Source organism: Drosophila simulans, chromosome 3R (genome assembly GCF_016746395.2).
Source record: "Drosophila simulans strain w501 chromosome 3R, Prin_Dsim_3.1, whole genome shotgun sequence".
NCBI lineage: Eukaryota > Metazoa > Arthropoda > Insecta > Diptera > Drosophilidae > Drosophila > Drosophila simulans.
In genome coordinates, this window is record NC_052523.2 from 7,220,348 (window position 1) to 7,243,699 (window position 23,352).

Below are 23,352 nucleotides of genomic sequence, written 5' to 3' on the forward strand. Positions count from 1 at the left end.
TGGTAGTTTCCATTTCAACAACCCTCACTTTCGACTCGCCATCTTTGGGGTTCTGATTTGGATGCTGGGGCTGATGCTCCCTTACACTTGATATGCTGCCCGCTGACTTGGTGGCTATGTGGTGATTAAGGGTGCTCTTGGCAGACGTTTCAGTGGTGGCAGTGTTATTTACAGGGAAACCGGATGCAGATAAGGATACGGATTCGGATTGAGGTTTAGTTGTGGGTAAGCAAGCTGAGGGGCGGCTGCTGGCTGACGGGAGCCGCTCTGGCTTACCTTCTTCACCGGATTGACCCGATGCCGATGAGGAGGAACTGGTGGCTGTGGAGCCCGTCGAGGAATTGGACTTGCCCGACGGCGAGGGCATCATCAGATTGGCCACGGGTGCGGCAATGGTCTCGTAGAAGGGATTCGTTCGGTTGGCGAGCAGTTGTTTCTGGTCCTGGTAGCTGGTTGCCTGGTAGGTGGCCATTTCGCTGACGTTCCTGCTGAGCGGAGATTTGGCAACAATGGGCCTCACGTTGGCCACCTTGCGATTGCCAGAGATTAATCCGCCGCTGGTGAGCAGTAGGAGCTTGGCGCTCTTGGTACTGCTGATGGCTCCTGATGCTCCTGATGTATCCTGTGACGATGCTACCGCCGCCGCTGCACTTTCAGCACTGTGGAGCGCACTTTCGGTTTCCTTCACGTACGGCCCAGGTGCGAAGGTGGTGTGTGCACCCTTGCGCCGCTTCAGACTGTCGGAGTCGTAGACCAATTTCCCCTCGGCGTTCGGACGCAGTCGACGATTTGCCGCCGATGCGAGCGACTTCTCTTCGCTCAGTTCGCCGATTTCCGCGTACATGGGCACCCCATCGCCCACCCCCTGCGTCCTGCCGCCGAGGGATAGTGGTGGTGGTTGGGACGTCGCAGCTGCCGGCTCGACGGGCAGCTGTTGTTGTGCGCAGGACTCGCTCTCCGCTGCAGGAGCGGATCTCGACGAGACCGCGTGCCGACGCAAGTGCTGTGGCAGCTCGTTCAGCGAAACGTACTCGGAAACGGCAGACGTCGATGGTTCAACCCTCTTGGAAACTATGTCATTGGAATAGTATATACCCATTCCCATGTTACGTCGCCCAATGTTCTTGTTGTTGTTGTTGTTGCTGATGTCTGCGATGGTGACGTACTCGCCGGCCAAATCGTAAAGCTCATCGTCATTCACGGCACTCGCGTTGGCGGGCTTGGGTTGCATTTGATTTTTGGCCGGAGAGCTTTTGCCCGGAACCAGTTTCACCCTCAGTTTCTCGAACATCCCGCTCAGCGCTTTCGTGGGCGTCTGCTTCAGTTCGTTGAGGTTGTGGTCCTTGCTATTCGTGGGCGTCTTTTGCTCCGCCTCATCCTCGTCCTGCTCCTCGTGCTCCACATCGATGGTGAGACTGGTGAGCGTGCGATTCGGATCATTGGCCTGGTGCTCATCGTCGTCACTCGTTGTGGGCGTAATGATGCACATGGAGGGTATTCTCTTGGAGGTGAGGGCCGTCTTCTGCTTGATCCGCTCTATGCGCTCCACGCCCTCCAGATCGGAGCTCTCGGAGAACTCCAGCTGCTGATCCTGCTCCTGCTGGTCATCCTTCTCCGGCACTTCACCACCTGCCTTGGTAGGCGACATCTTGACATTCCTCTTGATGGTTCCCGTGCGCTCCAGGGTGCTGCCAATGGTACTACTGCTGTAGCTCCTCTCCAGCGTGCTGCTGCTGGCACTGGTGCTCTGGCTTCGGCTCTGACCACTGTGCTTGCCCAGCGAGCTACTCCGCTCGGGCACATCCGGCCCAGAGGCGGCGCCACTCATCAGAGCTGTGCACACGGTGCCCGCGGAGCTCGTTGTCGTGGAGGTGGATCCTCTGCCAAATAACTCATACTCGCTCTCCGCATTGAGCACTGTTTGATTGGACTGGCTACCGAAGGAGTAGCTGCTGGTGTGCAGGCTCGTCTGGAGCGGAGTTCCGGGCATCGCGGATGGCTCCTCTTCCTTCAGCGTTCGAAGTCCGCTGTCCATGTGGAAGGATGTGTAGTAGCCCTCTGTGTCGCAGCTGTAAGCGGAACTCGTCTCATCATCTAGGTGACCTGGATAGCCACCTGCCTCCGCCTGCAGTTCCGGCGTGGCAGTGCCCTCACTGGTCACACTGCTCGAGGCGGAGGTGTTCAGGAATCTCCTTCTGCTCAGCATGGAGGATGGTGGGCCACTGCCCGCTCCTCCTGGCTGAAAACTGGATACATTTAACGATGTACTCGAGGCACTCGACTTCGGCTGCATGGTGATCTCGCTGCCAATGGAGGCGCGTCCCGATTCCGAGCTGGCACTCCAGTTGCCGCTCGAGGAATGCGGCTGCTCATCCTTGCCAGCCAGTGCATGTAGACCGTTCCGCCGCTGCCTGTTCAGAGTGGCTGTTTCCCGCATCTTTACGTGGGCCGCTGCCATCGGTCCGGATGACAGTTGCAGTCTGCCCCTGAGCTGGCCACTGCTGGACACACTAATGCTCTTCTCCGAGGAGGAATACGAGGGCTTTCGTTCGTGCGAAAACCGAGATTCACTCTTCTGGGCCACCAGATGATGCACCACACACTCGTCGTCGATGTCGCGCTTGGAACTCTCGCCCGCCGGCGAACCAAGATGGCTGTCCGCCTTCTCCGCGGAACTGTTCTGAGAGCTGCAGCCGCTGGTGTCCAACTGGTCGCCCAGTTCGCCGGTGCGCTGCATGAACTTGAAGCGGTTGCGACCCCACTGCTTCAGGGAGTTCAGTCGGGTGAGGGTGCTCTTTCCCTTGTCGTAGGGCAAGGCAGCAGATTCCTTTTTTAAGATGTCGCTGGACTTGCTGCGTCCGAACTTCTTGGACTTCTTGGCATCCGACGAGGTGGTCTCCGCCTGCTGAGCCGGGGCCACCGGAGAGGTGGCATTCGAGGCATTCTTGGACTCCCCATTGCTGTTTACATGATGGAATTTTTTTGTGGGATTTTTGTTTGTTCGTTTGTGCAAATATTGTATTGTGTTTAGGAGAGAACATAAAAGAGAAAATATGTTTGGTATTTGGTTAGCATTTTTGGTAATGATGGATGGACATGTGCGAGATGAAGAGATGAAGAGGGGCAGAGCGATAGAGACAGATAGTGAGTGACAGAGAGGGAGAGAGAGTGAGTAGTACAGATTTGCCTTCCTCGTGAAAATTATTGTGAGCAATTTTCAGACATAATGTTTGATTTCGACTTTGATTTGGGTTTTAATTTATGGTTCTGGTTAATTTCACGCACGCACACACAGATGCAAAATAAACGACGTGCCTGGGGCTAAAAACAACAACAAGAAGAACAACAGCAACTGGCTGAAAACTAATTAATGGCGCAGTTCAAAGTTTAATTTTCCCAAATACATTTATATTTTTCCATTTTCATCTTCCCCACGCCGCTGCGGCTGTTCAGTGGATTATTAAAGGCGATTACAACATCTAAGTTTTCGAGTGGGTAAATTCTCCCGGAATTCTTCCCCCCCAAAAGTGTGTGGCATGCTGGGAGCGATCGGGAGGTGGAGAGGAACTATATTGGCGATAAGATTCTGGGCCAGCAAACAACTTGAATCAAGGGGATTTCGGAGATTTGAAGAGGGGCGGGTGCCCAAAGTGCAGTCATTGCTAAAACATTTCCACTTTATCTCAGTAAACAGAAAGAAAACCATTTTGGATTTATAATAAATATTCAATATTATTTGAGTAACTTACAGCTTCAGAGATAATCGAAAGCAGGTTTAAAGCAAGGCATTTCTAATATTGTTTTTTACTATTGTTTTACTATTATTGGGATCATTTCTCTCTGTGCACAAACAGAAATAAACAATCACGAAATGCACTTACAGTTTGGCAGCCACTGGACAGGGCTCAACGTTTTCGCTGTGCTCCGCTTTTTCGACTGCTGATCGCACAGATATCGAACAGCATTGACATAATGGGGCACCCGTACATACACACATATATGTGTGTCTGAGTTGGGGTTTCAAGTTGCACATATACTCTATATAGTATGTAGAACGCAGTCAAATGGAATGACGCCGTCGCCGAGTTTGGGGACTGAGTTTGAGTTGGAGTTGGTGGGCAGACGCCAACCGAAAGTCGGGCCAACAAAACAAAATAAGATTTATGAAACTTTTAGCAAAAGGCGTCGTGTGTGCCATTTGAAAAGCACAAGGAAGTAAAAAAATAAAGCAAAAACATCTCGAATGCGGCATTTGTTGCTGGTGTTGCCGAGGGGGCACGGTTAGCCTTTGGGTCTTGGCAGAGCAAATCCTACGGAACCAGCCTCTCGCATGATTTATGCTGATGATGCACCAGAAATGGCCGAGAGTGGGCCGACTGACTGACAGAATGGGCCAACAACCTAGAGTCGAGTGCTGCATGCTGCATGTTGCATGTTGCTGGCAACAAATGTTGCCGACGTGTGTGGGTGGTTCGCGACCAGGATAAAAATGCGGGGGCGACGAAAGGGTGGGTGTCTCGGATGGATCATGAAATGTATGACTGTGTGTGTGTGTGTATGTGTGTGTTAAGAGAATATTATTGTATTTTTGTGGCTGCTGAAAATTGTTTAATTTGTTAGGCTGTTTTGCAAATTCGCTTTTGAAAATCATCCAAAATGGCTTTAGTTTCCGCTGCCGAATCGGTTTCGAACTGAATTTCGCAAAAAAGGCGGCTGAAAATTTGAATTTGGCTAGAGTTTCTAATTACGTATAGCTAATAACACAATTTATTTACAATTTTCTTTGTACAACATTCAGTTTTTTTTAGTTTTTAATCGTAATTTAGAGACATTCAGTTGGTGGCATGCAATGTGTGCTGCTAATTGGGTAAACAATATGTATATACGCTAATAGTTAATGGCGCAAAACACCGATTTGTACACTCGGCCAGGCATTTGTTTAAACAATAAAAGGGCGCAATTAAAGTACACGAAATTAGGCAAACGAAGAAAACTAAACAGCATAACAAATCGTTCAGCTAACTGGGCTGATATCACAATAATCTCATAAGAAAATGCAATTGAGAATAGGTCGGATAATACGAGTATATGGGAAGAATCTCTGGTCAGATCCGCAAGGATCTCTCCAGGATGTATGTACACATGGTTATACGAATTTAGTATGCCCTTTGTACAGTTCGATAGGCGAACGAAGGTGGGAAAGAGGGGAACAGGTGACACCTGTCCATGTAGGAGCACATATAGACAGATAGATCGGTAGATAGACACGATTACATACCCATTGGCCGCATCCTGGATCTCCTTCTGATCGATTCCGGCTATCGTGTTCCGCCGCTTTCCGCGCACCTTGCGCGATCTTGACCTCCGGCTCACCGTTTGCACATTGTCGTCCAGGTTGTTGCCCTCCGCCTGGCCGGCGTTCTCCGGCGATGTGCTGCTCGAGGATCCGGCGGTGGCACCACCTGCGTATCCTCCACTGGTCGACTTGCGCGCCGCACACATCCGCTGGAAGTGCTTACCGCTGGTGTTCACCGAAATCACTTCGGCGGGGTATCTGTTGTGGGCGGGAGAATGTGTAGATCGTTTAGAAACTCAATTAATCATGCTTTGAAAATGGTAAATGGTAGAGGATTATATAATCCATAAGATCTGCCCTAAAAACTCTCTGGTACGAAAAATGCAGTTGTGCAATGGGGTTCCAGCACCACTAGTTGGATTTGAATTTTCTCAAAAAGATAATTAGTCTTAACTGCAATTTCGCTTAAAAATTATTCGCATATCATAAATATAAGTTTTAGAAGGTGAAACCGTATTGAGCAATAAATACATATTTATATTCTTCAAATCTTCTGGCTTCTGTGTTAGTCTATTTACCGAAAAAACTGGTTTTGAAATGCTTTTAATGAGTTTTAAAATTTTTTTAAAATAATTACTATACTTTTAATGAAGAAAATGTTTCCTTACAATATTTAGCATATTTTTGAGTTGTGCAAAAGCAACTACAGATATTTTTCTGAGTGCTTGCAGATGTAGATGTGATCGATCTGATGGCGGAATGGGAACCTCGCGCAGTTTGAAGTGCACTTTTGTGGTAATCCAAACAACAATTTGTTTACGCTTTAATACCAGCCAGCCCAGCCAACCACATTTTTTGTGCTCCAAATCGGTGGAGCGTGAGTACGGCTCGTATGTGGCTGCTCCATTTCGGAGTTAAAAAAGCCGAACAAATGAGCCATGGCCGGGATGGAGATGGCGATGGAAATCGGTGGAGGGGAGTGTCCGTGGATCCAATGGTTGGGTTGAGGAGAGTGGCCGCATTGTAAATATTCATACGTAATTGAATTAATTTATTTAAGCATTTTTTGTTTCGACCGATGCGCTCGATGAGCAAACATCTCGTGCTCCAAACGCAGACAATTGAACGTTGGAAAAATGTATACCATACTAAATGCTATGCTGTTAATAGCTATTCTTTTTTGTGCGTCATGAAACAAAAAACAAACAATAGTTGCCGCGAAATTTGCATAAAAAACCCATTAAAATCATGTTTAAAATTGGAAAAAAGGTGGAAAACAATGTGCCAGATCTCATAAAACTGTACGTGATGTAAGGCACAGTGAATCTCAAACTGTTGCACGTTGAGTTTAGGAGAATAATTATTACTAATTTTATACTACTAGATTTTTTAATTTCGCAGTAGTTGAGTTGCAATTCTCGCTACTACAAACTAAGCTTTTTGGCTAAAAATGTATAGATATACAAATTTTAGGTAATTATTTAAATTAATTTAGAGTTACTCACTTTAAGGCAATCTGCTTGGTCTGTTCCTCGGGTGAAGGCAAGCGATGGTTCAAAGGCACGTCTTTATTGATATCGTTCGGGATGAGGGCCTGCGTGTGATGGTTGTGCCGGGAGCTGTCTGCCGCCTGGCTCAGATTCTGGGCGTAGAGGGCATCGACGGCGTCGGCGGAGAGGACGGACGGGGACAGCGCCGGGGTCAGGATGCCATTCTCGCCGATGGCCAGCGAGGTGCTCACCGAGGTGTCCACGTGATGCATGCAATCCGGCGTGACGGTGACATCACCCAGCGCCTCGCTGGACGTCCACTTCCGCAAATCCTCAATGGCAGCGGGCTAAAAAGGGATAGAAACAGCAGGGAAAGAGTTGAAACATCGCCATAATTAGGCAGTTGGCATGCAAAATTAATGTTTTATGATCCACGTATGTATGCTTCATGTTCCGGCGGACAGGTCCTTAATTAGCCGCACAAGAGAGCCGCCTGTCACGAATATCCCATATCCCTTTATGGCGAATGTGTGTTTGCGCAGACATTCTCTATGCTTTCCGCAAACTGGGACAAGTCACGCGATTTTGAAATCTGCCGAAAATGTAACACGCGTCCTACACTTTGTTACGAAAGCGAAAATCAATCAGATTAATTAAAAACAATAAAGGGGCAACCACTTCCGTGAGATGGTTGATGACATAACAACATTGGTCTAGTTATAAAACCAATATTAGTGTGTACTGAAGTCTAACTGTCCAAACAAACAGAGGATTTGGAAACCCAAAACATTTTATTTTACAAATGCCAACATGCAAGTAAACAATTAGGCAGTACAATTATTTAAAATGGTTGTTTTTCTATTTGCTGTGGACACACATTCCCCAAATTCGGATTGTCTGCTGGTCTAAAGTGAATTATGCTCATAAAAAATAAAGAAAAAGCGCAATCGTTTCATTTGATTTTCGATTCGACGACTGCTTGAATCAATTGTAACAATTGAAAAATAACTGTGGAGGGGGGAGCAGCTTACATGGTGCCCCAACTCAGCAGTTTTTCATCCCCCAAAAAATTTCGAAAATTACACCCACCCACCATGGATTTTCCATGGAAAATCTACATAAAAACACACTTGAGCTAGATTTCCAATGGCCAAAGTGAGGCAGCTTAGGCCATAAATGCCTGAATCCGACAATGAGTCTGGGTCTTGGCTCTTTCTCCTTTCTTTTGAGAGCAGCAGCCAAATTCTTTTTGCGGCTCTTTTTCCATCAATGGACGAAGCGAAGCAAATGTGTCCAACTTTGAACGATAAAATATTTGCACATAAATGTCGAGCCGTATATAATAATGCAATTTAAGTGCCGTCAAGACGGGCAAATACGGCAACAACAACGACAGCGCGAGCCGCCCAAATGGGCCATCTTTGAGATAGTGGCTGCCGTAACCAATAAACCGCAGAGCGCTAATGGCCAAGCCGTCGTCTTTGGAGCTGAACTCCTGTCTGGATCTCGTTGGGCATCTTCTGGGGAACCTCTTTAGCGGTGTATCGGAGCGGAAGACTGAGGCCAACTAACGTCAAACGCAATGCGAAAAGGATTAAAAGTCATTTTATTAAGAAGCAGTCGACAGAATGGAGCTAAAAGTCGATTGGAGCTGGCAAAAACAAAAATGTGAAAAAAAAACCAGGATAGCTGGCGACAGTCGACAGTCGACTGGGATTGACAACCGGCGTTGTTTTTGCCAAAACAAGTTTGGCAACCTATTGAACAGGGATCCAAGTTGTCGTCGTCGTCGTCGTCCAACGATTTTCCAGCTGCTGTTGTTGGTATTTTGCAGAGTTACTGTTGGTTGCCATTGGCATCATCGCCGTCTGCAGATATTGGCCATTGGCTGTTTGTCTTTGCACAGCTTATCTAATGGCCCGGCTAAAAGATAAACAAGAGACGACGGCGACAAAGAAGGATTCGGAGACCAAATGGGTCGACTGCGCGGAGCGCGTTAGCTCAAATTAACTGAAATTTTCTGATATCAGCGCAAAGAATTGCTAGGCGAAATAAAAGAAGAAAATCCCCTTAATACCTAAATCTTTTTTATCAATTCAAATTGCTCGCGACTAAATTGTTTGGTGGCTAAGGATAATCTAATCCTCTTCTCAATTAAGTGGATTCAATATTCCAGGTTTAGCTACCACGATTTAAGAGCCAACCTAAAAATGCTATAGAAATTGCATGACTGGAACCTGAAAACTAATTGCTACCCAAAAGGTTTCTGTTTTTTAGTACCAAGACTGATTGCCAATTTAATATAGTTTCCCACTGCCTTACATAATTACCCCAGCAGTGTCTAATTAAGATGCCCCAATTAAACTGCCAAGATTCAATGGATTTGTCCAGCCCAAGCGCAGACTGCAAAATCTTCCCTAACGACTGCATCGTAGCTTGCCAAGCGACGATGGCGTGGGTCGTCAGTTGGGCAATTAAAACGAGTCAACTAACTCGAAATGATTTGCAGCGCCGTTGATGGAGTCATGCCATGAGCTGCTCCTCGTTGGCCATTAGCAAACTGCAGATAGGCGATGTTTGATGGAGTTGTGACCGAGGCGTGTGTGTGGTCTTTGTTCCCGTTGCCGTTCCCGTTCCCGTTCTGCCCGTCATCATCATCATCAGCAGCAGCACCAAAGAGCCATGACAATGATTGGGTGGCCGTGCGGTCTATGTGGAGCAAATGTTTGGACGACAGTTGGCCGGCAAATGCAAAAAGGGGGGGTTTTGCATTAGCTTTCAGAGGCAAACCAGCTGGTGAATGGAAGGAAGTGCCAGCCGCACAGCCACACACAGACCACACACATGAGGTCGTCGTAGTCCGATTTTTTTTTTGGGTGGTCGTCGTTCCGTTCAGCAAACGTATTATTTATGCATGATGCATAACTGCGGATGGTGTTACCTGCAGCCAGAAACTAGCCTCTAACGGTTACCAGTTAACTTGGAAACCAAAACCAGTTAACCCGGAAAAATGCTTGGTACTCACCAGTCGGATCTCGATCTCGGCATCGATGCGCGTGCGCAGCTTGCGGTTGGCATTGCCAAAGTCCGACACGCACAGCAGATGATCCTCCGTGTCCGTGGATCCATTTAGCTGCAGGACTTCGTGATCGCTGGACAGCACCTCGCCGTTGAAGGAGATGGAACGGGACGGGATCAGCGACTGCGAGTGCGCCAAGGAGGCGAGGGCAGTCGCAGTGGCTCCGGTGGCCACCGGCAGCTCCTTACCAGCCTCCGTGTAAAGCTGCCGGACACTCAGAGGCCGGGTCTCGCCGGTGAAGAGCTCCTGCTGGAATGACTTGTCCGTCTCGAAGTGGTGTTTGCGCTGTGCGAAGGTGAGCAGGTCGCTTTCAGCTGAAACAGAGAGGGAAGAATTGAAATTAGAATGGGTACTGTATATTCCTTTAATGTTTCAAATGTTATGAACTAAGTCTAATGGCTAAAATTCTTTCGGTGAGATGTTATATTTAAGTCTTTTATCTTAAACTCAGAGTTCTTTTCTTGCAGCCTTTTCCCAAGTGCAACTAATCTGTTTTCATTAATCCACGACGAGATCAGAGACGGCTTTCATCTCATGTTATTTAATTCCGGCATCGATCACTATCATCAGCAGATAATCAAAGAGCTTTTCATGTAATCTAATAGAAACAGCATGCCCGCCCAGCTGCGTGCTTGTTCGCTCCAGTTTGTCCATCCACTGGATGTGCCCCAAAGGGGAAATGGAAAATGGCCAAGCCCATTCCACCCAACGATTCAGTTTCAATTTAGCCCACATGGCGATCGTATTTTTTCGCCTCCGATTTTGCAGTCTGTAAACAAAGGAAGCAAAAACAAGGCGATGCCGCAAATAAATCAACGCGAAAATTAATAGAGTGGAAAAATCGCCACAGAGCAAGGACACAGCATTAAAAAAAAATCAGAATTATCGTTACGAGAAAAAATGAATGCCAGGAAGAATTGTAATTAACTTTAATAACCCGGCCACATGCCACGGAGCCACGGAGCTCCTGCAACATGCATATTTAATTCTCTTGGCAGTGGTGGCCAGTTTGTGGACAGGAAGGGAGTGAGCTTGGAAGGCCCCGGCGACCGTTTGTCTTTCTGGCTGTCTGCACTTTTTGCATTTAATAGGCCGCCATGTGGACTTGGTCGGTAATGAAAACAAAGCCCGGGGAGCACCAACTACCAGGAAGCAGAAGTAGCAGAAGCTGCAGCAGAAGCATCCACTCGTAGATTAACAAGCCCAGAGCAAAGTCACTTGACATGGCCATAGAATGGAGACGGAGGAAGAGGGGTATGGACTACCAGAGTTGGAGGAGACATGGCTGGACCGCTGCCAGCAAAAAAAAACTGGAGATGGTCTAGAGAAACGGCGGCAACCTAGCGCTAAATTCAGGCAATTTTATGGCATTGGGGCCGCATTTTGACGTTCTGTGCGCCACTGGAAGACGCATGGCTGTGAATCTCTCGATCCGAGATTCGGGGGGACAGAATGCAATGCCAGCAGCAATGCGCCGCGTCTTTCCCCATTAGCCATTTCAAGTGCGCAGACATTGGCACGCACAGAATCTCCATCCCCATCCCAGCCCCAATTCCCATTTTCAATCCCGCTGACCCGCTGCCAGCCGAGATGCGAATGTAAGAGGCACTCAAAATAAACAAAAACTCCTCGGAACTGGCTTTTAATTTCGGCCAAATGCGAAATTCAATTAAGCATGCTCAGGTGCAACTCCTTTTATTCCCTGCCCGTCTGCCAAACGGAAGCTGACAGCAGCCGTCGCCGGAAATGGCAAATTAACTTGGCAAAAATTATTATTTTCCTCAAAATACGCTCGGAGGGCCAAGGGCGCCAAGGGAATCCGGGGGCGTCGTCACGTCTGGGTGACGACCATGGTCATGGCTGCCATTGCACATTATTTGTGAGTCATGTGCGCAGGAATGTCTGTGTACACATCTGTACATAAACCTATGTACACAAAGCCATGCCATGTAGGCTGCGACAGATAGCAATCGTTGCCCACAGAGATTGCCACAAATCCCGTCTGGAGATTGCCTTAAACTATTTCCATGTCGCCTGGACGGAGATCATAGCCTGGCCCAAGCCACAATTATGGTAGTACATGGCATGAGCCCTCTATATGGCTATTATACACTTTTATGGCGATTAGCCGTTATCCAACGACAATTGTCAAACATGTTCGAAGTGATTTGTGGTCGAATTGGACCAGGCCGAACAGAAAATGCTCTATATGCTGGCAAGTAACTGGTAGAAAGTATTATATTGCCTATATATATGAATGTACTGATAAGGAAGTTCGATTACACAATGTCTTATATTTCTTAATTAACTTTTTAGTGGGATTTCTATAAGAATTTGTACAATATTTATTTGAATAACTCTTTGCCAGCTTTGTTGGCCAGATTTGCATACCCCAACGAGATCATCCACATGGGTATATCGGATTACCACGCTGTTTGCAACTTGGCGCCTGCCTTCTGTTCTGTTGACATCCCTCGATTGTCATGTCAAATGCGATGAAATTTATAGGAGGCCGCAAATCAAAGTGCCCCCCGGAATCCCCCCTCCTGAATTCAATCCGACTAACGCCCGATGAAAAACCAATAAGCCCAGAGCCAATATATCAAAAGTGCATTTGCCAAGGCCCGGGCCACATTGACACGTATGGAGCAATGCTATGTGGCGGCAGATACTCCAATCCAACTCGTGTGTGACTGTGGCAAGTGAAGCCGCAAGTAAATGAGATTTGCACAAGATGTTGGCCAACTAGAGAGAACGGTGTGGAGTACCCAGCAAGCCAGCTGCTGCTCCTAAGTGCAGCGGTGCTGGCTCTTTTTAGCACAATTTTTACCCTGGCCATAAATTGACGCCCAGAGAGACGCCGGTACGTGCAGCATAAAAGCTCCGCCGGCACGTCGGCATCCACGAATGGCTATATATGGTGCTTACATATATGTATGCTGTATCTGGCAGATACAATCTGTCATAGACTAACGCGTTCCGTAGCATAATTTGCACAAAACGAGTTCTAAGAGGGCGGAGTGGGTACCACTTCCACTAATACTATGCTTCGTGCACCAGCAGTCGATGGCGATAATGTCTTGGGCAATAAATGATTTATAAGCCATTGCCGTGGCCGCCTTAATTACGCTGATTGCACCAGGTTAGAGTTCAATATCCTCCTTATTTCCCCAGCCGAAAACAATTGCATCGAGTGCCGGCGGTCGGGAGCAAGCTGCTCCATTGGGCAGAGACTGGAGGCTCCTTCAATCAGTTGGCTGCCCACTTTAATTTAATTATTTAAAGCGAAAACAATTGCAGGCGCAGCCAGGCAAATTAAAGACTGAGTGCTGCCCTTGGCCCTGCGATTCTTTCTGGCTGACAGCCAGACACGGACCAGGGATATCAGTACTCCAAGCTCCAAGTTCCGAGCTCCAAGCTGCGACTGCTCGCTCTGTGCGTAAGTGTCGTAATGACATTTAAAGCAATTAAGGGTCACATTTGGGGTCTGGCCCCCAGGAGGGACAACGGGAAATGAAGGTCCTGCGACATCCGATGCGATAAAAATGAAAGCCAAGTGATAAATTAATTATGTAGAAAAAAGGAAGCGCGAGAAAAGAAACATGAGTTGAAACTGCAGAGGAATGAATGCTCCTTTGAGTAGCAAAAACATATAAATATAAAATATGCATATGAAGCTTAATATTTAAAGATTAAATTCCATTTTATGTGAGCCTCTTCTGCAAGATTTATTCGTTCAGTTTTAAGGGTAACACCTAAAGTCTTGTAAAATGATGTGCGACATCAATCAAAACGAAGCCTTTTCTTTCGCGTCTGCTTTTCTAAGCCCAAGTACTGATAACCTTTGTGGTTAATTTATCAAAGAAAAACACTTTGCATTTTGTATAACACCAAAGCTCAAAGCGGAAAAAGCAGTGCGCTTATCACCGACAATGTTCAGCATTCTGCTGCTGGAGGATGATGATTTATGAGGGAAGATTTTGTCAGGGCGAGAAAAGCTTAAAGCCACGAACGGCAAATGTGTTCTGCATCCAAAAACTGCAAAATAAACAAATACACATATCCCCTATACGCAATGAGCAGCCAGATGGGTTGGTATGTGTGATGTGGCAGACGTAGTCACATGTGCTTTATGGCCAAAAGTTTTTGCTTTCGGATTTACTCGGCTGGCTTTGCTATTTTAGGTTGTATTTTAGCAAATTTTCGGCAAGCGGCAAACAAAAGCCACCGCCACATTTTGGGGCGCCACAAGCGCATAAATTGTAGAGTCCGGACAACAACAGCTAGACAAATTTATGCAATGCCCTCGGGTTTTCCAGGCGATGGGGGAAATGGGCGGCATTCATACGCCAAGCAATCAACGGGCAAATGTTGCACGTAATGCGACAGTAAAAATGTTGCCAGCAGAGGAAAAAAGGGAAAAAAACAGCAAAATGTTGACAGAAATGGCAAATAAAATTGGATTCGCTCGTTGCTCTTTCGACTGCAAAATCTCATTAAACGGGCTGCTAAGTCCCCATATGCGTATCGCATTCTTCTTTCATTTCGGCGAAGACACAGGCTGCCGCTTGAGTTCTCCAGCTGCACTATTAAAACTGATTTATGCCCTGCTGCAAAACCTCTATCAATCCAAAAGCAGGCCGACACACCCACGCGCACCAACGCACTGCCAATAAAAGTGGGCAAGTCACGTGATTCTGATTTGCCAAGCCCACGGCTACAGGCCATAAAAGGTCAATGTGGTCGCCAGGCGGTGGTGAGGAGAGCGGATTGGGTTGGATTGGGAGAAAGTGAGTAAGCCTGGCCAGGACTAATGATCTGAATTATGTGCGAGGGTGAACTCTTTTCATTAGGTCGCCCGATGACAGATAACGCACGATTCATCGGGCTTAAAGGGGATTAAAGATTGAAGTGATGCGAAATGCTGGCACGTCCTTTTCAGGCATATCAAAAATAGTTACGAAGAATTATACCCAGCTTATGGGTAATCTGTGCTTCTTTTGGCTATAATCTGATACGTGTGTGCATATAATCTACAGAAAAGACACCTGTCTTTAAATAATATTTATGCAAATAATTACAAATAAATATTCAGCTGTTTTCTTTTTTCTCCTATTATTGTTTTCATAAGGATTATGCTTTCACATAATGAAAACCATTTAATACTATCTATTGATTGATATTGATTTCTAAGGAATTGTTCAGCACTAAAACAACATAGTGTTGACTTGCGATGATTCATTCATTTTTAGTTACAACTCACGAAACTATCGATGACAGCTTCGCGCAGTTTTAATTAAGTTCGCTTTTTTCAGGCCGCCGAAAGGCCTGACAACTTGGCTTTTATTTAAATTAATTGACCCCGGAGCACTTGACGTGATAGCAATTAGCGTATTTTTTGTCTTCGCCCCATTTTGCGCTCCAATTAATAAGAATTCGAGTCGGGCTTTTGGGTTGATTAAGTAAGACTTGACTTCCGCCAGGGCTTAATTATGAAATGGCTTTCGAGGGCGGGCGAACGGGGGGGTTTGGTTGCTCTGACTTTATGACTTTACGGGCATGTAAAGTAATTAAATGAAAACGTAAAATTTGCTGCTAAACATTTGAGGGCCGCCCCCGCAGGCATTCAACTTCAATCATGATCCGTGTCTATCAATCGATTTTACAGCCCCGGGGCGAACATAAAATGCAACATCAGACCCAGACTGGAAATTGAATGAAAAATGCATCTCACCAAATGCCACTGCAGTTGGTTTTCCCAGTTGCAGTTGTTGGTGTTGCTGTTGTTGTTGCGGCCAATAAATTTAAGTGACATGCGTTTTTCAGCGAGTACCCGCGGGATAAGTTTACTTTAAATTCCATCGCGTACGGGCGTGTTTGTGAAGGAAAACACCACTGAGGCAAGAGCCACCGATCAGCGCGACTGATATCATTAAGAGCTGCACATCCTCATCGAGCGCCTTTTCCCCGGTTTTCGCCCCGCTTTTCCATCGCTTTTCCTCCAACCCTGCGGAAGTGCTCGCTGTTGCGGGGTGAAAAACAAAAATAAATGCACCCAGCAGCAGCGGCAATTTTATTGGGTTTTTGTGTCTAAAATTAAATTGAATGCCCGAAAATGTACGCGGTGCCATCGAGTTTTTCACGTCCCTTCGCATCGCCAGATGGATGTGAAAGAAGATTTATCCGGAGATTGCGAGTGGCAACCACTTTAGCGGGGATTTCCCTTCGGCGACATTTTCCGGCTTTCGGCTCCCTATATTTTTAACAGCTCATTTGCCTTGGCACCTTTTTTTATTTTTGGAGTTTCCCGATACTCGGATGCGGTTTAAGTCAAATATTGTGCGCTGTGCGAGCATAAAAAGTGGTGCAGCTGACGCGCGGAGATTATGGCCAATGTTTGACTTGAACTTGAAAAGAGAGAGATAGGGAGGAAGTGAAAGGCACCCATCCCATCCACATCCACATCCGGTTTGGGTCTTAAGTCCTGGACCTATCCCTACGCCATATCTCGTTCCCAGTTTCCCATGACCCATCGCCAAGATGCTAAGTAAGTCGTTTTCTTTTGGTGCCTCCACTTATTTTTTGTCTTTTGTCTTCCATCTAGCAGCGCCTGCTTTGTCTCAGGTCTAGAAAAACAAATTGCCCACCCCGTGTGCGCCGCCTCCCACTCTCGAGTGTGCCTCAATTGCCCCTGCCAGGGCGAAATGGAATCGGTTAGACAGCCAGCCAAAGCTATGGCCATATAACCATGTAGCCCTCGGCCAGAGCAATTGAGTTAGCATTGAATACAATTGAAAGACACTCTTGGACCGGAGAGGCTGAGACCCAAAACGGGTTTCGCCATTTCGTGGAAGAGTCTCAAGTCAAGTCGAGTTCGGTCGAGGGCTCCTAAGTGCCCCCCGTTGAGGCATATACATACATACATACGTAAGAGTATGTTGCCGGGTAACGAAGGTATCGATCAGTGCGGAATGCTTGTACAGATGGATTCCTATTTGCTATTCATTGGAAAACGTCGAGGGGCCAAGGGCTGGGAAGATTTACATATTGGTAAATGCGATTCGTTTCACCGACAACCTTGAACCACGACTGGAAGCTCTATCTTGGAGCTTGGGAACGGAGCTTAAGACAGTAGTTACAAGCATGATTGCATATATGATAAGTGAGATGATGGCTGCAGCCTTTGGGGTTTGCTTAGAAATAGCTTTATTATCTACAAATTTTTGTAATGGTAAACTATGAATTGCTGTGCAACTGGGAAGTATTCCCTACATGGCGCTTAACACCTTTTGGTAATTAGTGATACAATATGTTTTTGCCTTTAGAAACGTTAACTTCCTCTTCCGTTGCTCCCTCACTTCCCCACTTTAATATTCCCACCCACCTTAAGTGATTACTTGTAAACAAAGTGTCTAGCAGTTTATGTTATTAACACTTTCCCAGACGTTTATACACTTGCCTGCTTTAATGGCTTCCATGTTAAGTTTATTATTCAGTCCATCCGCACTAGACAACTCAGTTTACTAATTGGAAGACCTAATCAAAGTCAAGATATAAGGTTACCAACTCCAGCAACTGAAACATAACTCGCTCTCGCATTTGCATCTGAATTTATGCGCGTCCCGGCATTATAAATACTAATTAAATGCTTAGCCGGAGTGACGTGAGCCTGCAACTGTCCTGGAATTTCTATTATGCACCAGCACTTGGCCAGAAGTGGCCTAGCATCACCCGGCTCCACCGACTCCACCGACTCCCAATCTTTCGAGTGTCTGGCACCCGGAGTTCAAGCGGGCGGCGTAATGCATTTTGCATTAACATTTTTCACTCCAACCCGGCCAAAGAACAATGGTAAGAGCCTACCGCCGGGACACTTTAGCCATGGCCAAAAGCGTGTGCGAGTGCCAGCCAGTCTCTGACTTTCCGGCGGGACGGGGTAACCGTGAAGGGTATTAAATTCAGGCAAGGCTTCTTCACAGTTTCACCGCCTCACGCTTGGCTTTATTTTATTTCACTTTATTTTATACCGAACAACTTTTGCATTTTTTCTTTACTGACACGTGCTAAAAGTTAAAAGACCAAAACTTTGCAGCGACAACGCCCCGTAGACAACAGGAAATGCTGCAAACATTTGGCAACACTTTGCCCGCTGAACAGCCAGCCAAAGGTGCGGAAAAGAAGACTGCAGGGAAGTCGGACTGAAGGCTAAAAAACAAAAAAAAACATGAAACAAACATGCAGAAAAATAGCAGGGGAATAATATTCCCCTAAAGAGCAGGGCCAGTATTTCCCAGGCAGGTAGCAAACAGGAACTGGCGGAGCGAGAAAGGAGCAGCGATGAGTCCTTCGGCAAACACACAGGCACACAGGCTACCCTTGCTCGAGTCCTGGGAACGTGCATTCCAGTGAATGAAACCCAAGGCATTCCTCACTCATCATCCATTTCTCATATGGCCGATTTTTATGGTTTCCTGCGACCCCTTCAAGACGTTCCTGCCATTCCTCCAATCGAGGAGTCCTCGAACCGGCAAGAAGCCCTGCCGCCGATTGAATTACACTTCTTTCGCATCCCTACGGTACATGTGTGTGTATGTTTTCCACTCCCCTCCAGCCATGTGCGTCAATGCCAACCCTTGAGGGACTCGTGTAAATATTTGCCTTTGCATTTGCATTCAGCATGGTACATGGGGCGGTAGGTGATAATCACGGCTACTGCACTGCCACTGAGGCTGCTAATTGCTGGGACAAACATCGAGATTGCCGGTATCTCTGGCAAAGGGGCAAACACAAATTGCCACCCTGTCGACTGTCAACTGCTGTGTTGCACGAACGTTGAACGACGACGTTGCATTTAGAAAGTTTCCATGCTCCGGGCTGAACTTCTGAACTCTGCGGCCGCTGGAGATATGACTCTGATTCCCTGGGACAGATCCGATGACTCCGTCCTCTCAGGTGACATAGCACTGGAACGCAGCGACGCTATGTTAGTGCGATTAAGTTAGTCGAGCGTCTAACAGAGAAACCACATCGGATCTAGTTACTACCCACTCTCCACCTTCCGCGCAGCGGCAATGTGCCAGTTTACTCTTCGCCAGCTGCTGCGGTTAATTAAACTCTGACTATCGGACGAAACCAAAGCGCGACATCGACAACAATTTGTTTATTAGAAAGTCGGCCGACGACAACGGGGCCTTCGGGAGGATTATAGACACCAGAACAAGGACAAAGTGAAAGCCACACAGCAGAGATCTCCAATCTGTGTGAAAAATGATCAAGGTTTCTAGTTTAGATCAGTTTCTAAGAAACTTACACGGTCCAAATAAATCTCATAATAACATCTTAAAGTTTCAGTAACTAGATATGCTTTTAATTATATAAATTGTATCTAAATCCTTTGTATCCACTGGCAGTTTTGATGGTCCACATTCCGTTCCCACCCACAGCAGCAAAATTCAATTGAAAGAATTTGCGAAAGTTGTTTTTCCGCATTGTCGCCGCGCGAGGAGCTCACCATGGAGAATAATGTCAAGATTGTGGCCGAGGACTCCTCCGCAGATGGCCAGGCGGCGATTAGCCGAGTGTGTCTGGTGTTGGCAAGGTGTTGGCCATTTGGGACTCCGGGCTAAGAGCCTGGCCAAGTGAAAGGCACTACTACGCTGCTCACGGTTTTAGTCCCAAAGACCAGCGATGTTATTTGTTTCAGAGCATCTGAATGGCTGACTGGCCAAAGCTGGTTGAAGGGGTTCAAATTGTGTCAACTTTCCCAAAAATTTGTCGGGAATGCGAATGCGGCTCAGATTTGCATAGGAAAACTATGAGTCGAGTCGAGTTGAGGGTCAGGACTGGCTGGGCCATGGCGCAAATGTTTATCGCTTGCCATTAAATGCAGACGACAATTTCCAGATAGCCGGCAGACAGGGAAATGGACACAGAGAGATACAATTGTGGCGAATGGCAGAGGATTTCAGCCAGCAGGAAGCCAAAGTGCTGACGATGTCTTCGTTCCCTTCGGAGCATATCAAGTGCTAAAGATCTGCAATTTAAGGTGTCTGTTTAGGTGCGTTGACAGTCGAGATGGGCACGAGATGGCTGCCGCGAGGGATACGGATACACTGGGGAAAACGAATCAGGAGTAGCATAACAATAGAAGTGTCAAAAGGGTTATAATCCCTGATGAGCAAGGTATCATTACGCTAAGTCCACAAAAAATATGATTATATATATAATCTACCTCTTTCTTAAGACTTGAAATATTGGATTACTAGATGAAAGGTTCTTTGTCTGATTTTGCCGCGGTGTAAAGATGGGAGGGCTGATTCCCATTTAGCACTAATCTCCAGCAGGCTGGCTCCTCTTTCTGCTCCAACTCCTTTCGCCACGTCTGACTGCCACACGAGTGCTGGGTCCTTGAGACACCACAAACTTGTGGCAAGCTCTAGCGACGAGATGATATGTGAGATGTGCACAAGGATGGGGATGGGGGACCATGGCAAACCTTTGTCTTTGACGCAGCGCTATCTCAAACATAATTATTGCCTCATTATGCGACGATGGTGTCGTTAATGTCTTCGGCAAACAACGCGTCCAATGGAAAGGCAAACAGCGCGCTGCGTTAATAATGAAATTGTAAATAAATTGTAAACATTTCGACTGCGCCAAGCGCAAATATTTGTCCCCAACTTGCTGGCAATCTGTTGTATATATAATCTTTGGCTTCGCCACATACGTTTTCAATTTTATTTTCTTTTTTTTTTAGGTTTCGATGGGCCGCTCTGGGCTGTCAACACTTTTCCCATTTCTCGGACAGGAAACAAACAAACAATAAACGACAGACAGAGCTGATAAAGCGAGTTCAACCGAAGCGTATTTTCTCGTAAAAATATTGAAAAATTCGAAATTAACCCGAAAATGCTATTATGGCTTTTAAAATATCGTACGCTGGGGAGCGATAAGAGCGCTTTGATGACTGCATTAGGCACGGTATACTGTATGCTTATGGAAATGGTATGGTATGGTCATAAAAACGTGGCTCAGAAAACTCGATCCACTGAAACCAGTTGTCAATGATTTGTTCGCGTTTTATTATCACCTGTAACGGTGACAAAATCAAAAGCCGATCAAAGTGCCGATAAGACCAGACCAGACCACACACATTCCCATCATGGTCGGGACTTATCGTAAAGGTCGCATGTGAGTGCGAGTTTGTCAATATAATCTCGAAAATGGATTGCAGATTGCCAAAGCAAATGGAATCAATGGAACAAAGCTCTGCCTGTCAACAAATTCCCCAAAGAGAACTTTCCAATGAAGAAATTAATTTTGATTTATTAGCCCAAACATTTCTACCAGCATGAGCTCATATATGGGAGGTTAATGAACATTTTCCTCAATTTTCTACGTTATAAAAAAGCGGAGAGAAACAGTTGCAATCCACTCACCCCCTTTTCCAGTTGTTCATTTCAATTAATTATTTGTTGCATTGCATTTTCATCGGATATTATGACATTTTTATGTACCCACCGGGGGTGGAGAATATCTGCGACTGGGGACATACTTATTGAAACATAAATTAGGCAACACATGTCCATAAAACATTTGGAGTCACTTGTCATATCGGCGAACTGCTTCCAAATTTACGACTGCCTCGCCACTTTGACACCAACAGGATACGGAGACCAATGAATTAGGTTGCTTCGCTGGCGAAGGGAGTGTGTGGAATGGCTGGACTTCTTTTCTGATAAGGACACTTGAAACTGGCCCTTAATGTCGCATTTAATGGCTTTACCGCTCGACCGCCACAAATGCTAAATCAATTATTGAGCGCATAAATCAGTTGAGATTGGAAAAAAATCAATAAAGAAAAGGAAATGGAAAGAAGAAACGCAGCAGATAAAATAAAGAATCTATTAGTAATAAAATAAACAGCCGAGTGGACCATAAATTTCGTTTGATCCCGGAGAGAAAACACAAATAGAAAATGGAAATTAATACGATGCGATAATTAATGAAAAATTAAGAGATTCCCAAATAATCCAGCTGTGGAAAAAGCCCCATTAAGTATCCGGTATATTAGGGATTAGTCTGAGGTTAAGGCAATCGCAAAGTGGGTCAATTGATGCCAATTATAGGTAGTTAAGCCAAATTGGAATGCTCCAAATCTGCTCATTTCTTTAGTAATTCCAGTTTTCTGGAGCCACACAAAATCTCGAATTTCTCTGTCTGCTTGGCCGCAGTTCACACGTTGCTGTTGAAATTCAACAAATCCATCATTTGCCATTGTGTCTGGGCATCAAAGAAAACATTTTCCCAGGGCGTTAGATAACTAAAGAAACAAATTTCCACCATGTTATGTTTCTGCTGTCTCACTCGCTGCTGCTTTCCTGGGTTGCCCCACCAAATTTTGCCGCCACATAAAAAGCAATTCATGCATCTTGAAGACGGCTCACCCTTTGGCTCCCCACCATTTTGGTGCTCGTAAATCAGTGCCAACGAATCTTGGTCCGCCGATCTCCAAATTGCCAATGGGCTTTGAACATCGTCCCATAATAATTAAGAACAAATTCATTTACACTTTCAAACGCCGCCTAGGGAGGACCTATGCTATATTTTCTTTTTTTTTTGTTTGGAACTTGTGTGTCGTTGCTCTTGACATGTTTTGAGCGCAGGGAATTTATTTATTGTGGATACGAAATGCATTTAGTATCGCACATAAAAAAGCGACAAACAAGCAGGCGGAACGGGGGCGATCGCAGCAGCCCACAGATTGAATGGAAGTGTGCGAGGATCACACTGAGCCAAAACAAATGGGTACTAAATACAATTGGGGATATACATATATGTGGTTAGCACTAAAATTACAGCTTTGGTTTAAACAAGATATCAAGATACAATCGAAATAAATTTGTATTTTTGTTCGCAATACATAGATCAGCTGTTCTTTATTTAGTTAAGCATCTTTTTGATCGGATTTCGAACTCTTAACCACCTACTTAATTTAATAAAATATGTTTTCTCAGTGCTGGAGTCCGCGCAGATTGCCGCTGAAGCGCAACAACAGCTGTCGCGGCCTGTGGGGATTTCACTGGAGCACTTTTGATGCGGTAAGTTTATTGAACTCGGTATCCCCCGCCTGTCTCTCTCCCCCAATCCCCATTCACCCATGGAAATTGCAAAACAATGCAAACTCCCCTTCTCGTGTCGCGAAATTGGGTCAGCGGGCTCATTAAAATTGAAGCCGTGAACTTTCGCTGATCTCTGGCGTTCGTTTATTGCCACAATTTGTTGCGTTTGGACTGCTTAAGCAGCAATTCATTTCAGTTGCAAACGTTTTATGCCTTCATTAATGCAGCGCACGCATTCGCCGGCCCCGCCCCGCTCCCTTTTCTAGCCCATAAGCGGGGGCTAAACTGCTCATTATAATGGCATTGTGCACACACTATTCGATTTCGAATCGAATCGAAACGCCAGGTTGCATTTCCGGTTGTGAC

General features: G+C 46.1%; 1 protein-coding gene across 2 annotated transcripts in view; it reads right to left on the minus strand.

Annotated features, from left to right (window-relative positions):
- Positions 1-23,352, minus strand: part of LOC6727500 — a 38,240-nt gene that overhangs the window by 3,675 nt on the left and 11,213 nt on the right. The window contains exons 2-5 of one of the 2 annotated variants that reach the window (XM_039294776.2): positions 9,812-10,179; positions 6,802-7,133; positions 5,279-5,554; positions 277-2,960 (exon numbers count right to left, since the gene is read on the minus strand). In XM_039294776.2, the coding sequence (XP_039150710.1) occupies positions 277-2,960; positions 5,279-5,554; positions 6,802-7,133; positions 9,812-10,179 (3,660 nt within the window). The remainder of the gene's footprint in view (positions 1-276; positions 2,961-5,278; positions 5,555-6,801; positions 7,134-9,811; positions 10,180-23,352) is intronic. The other variant, XM_016175563.3, reaches the window with a different exon arrangement.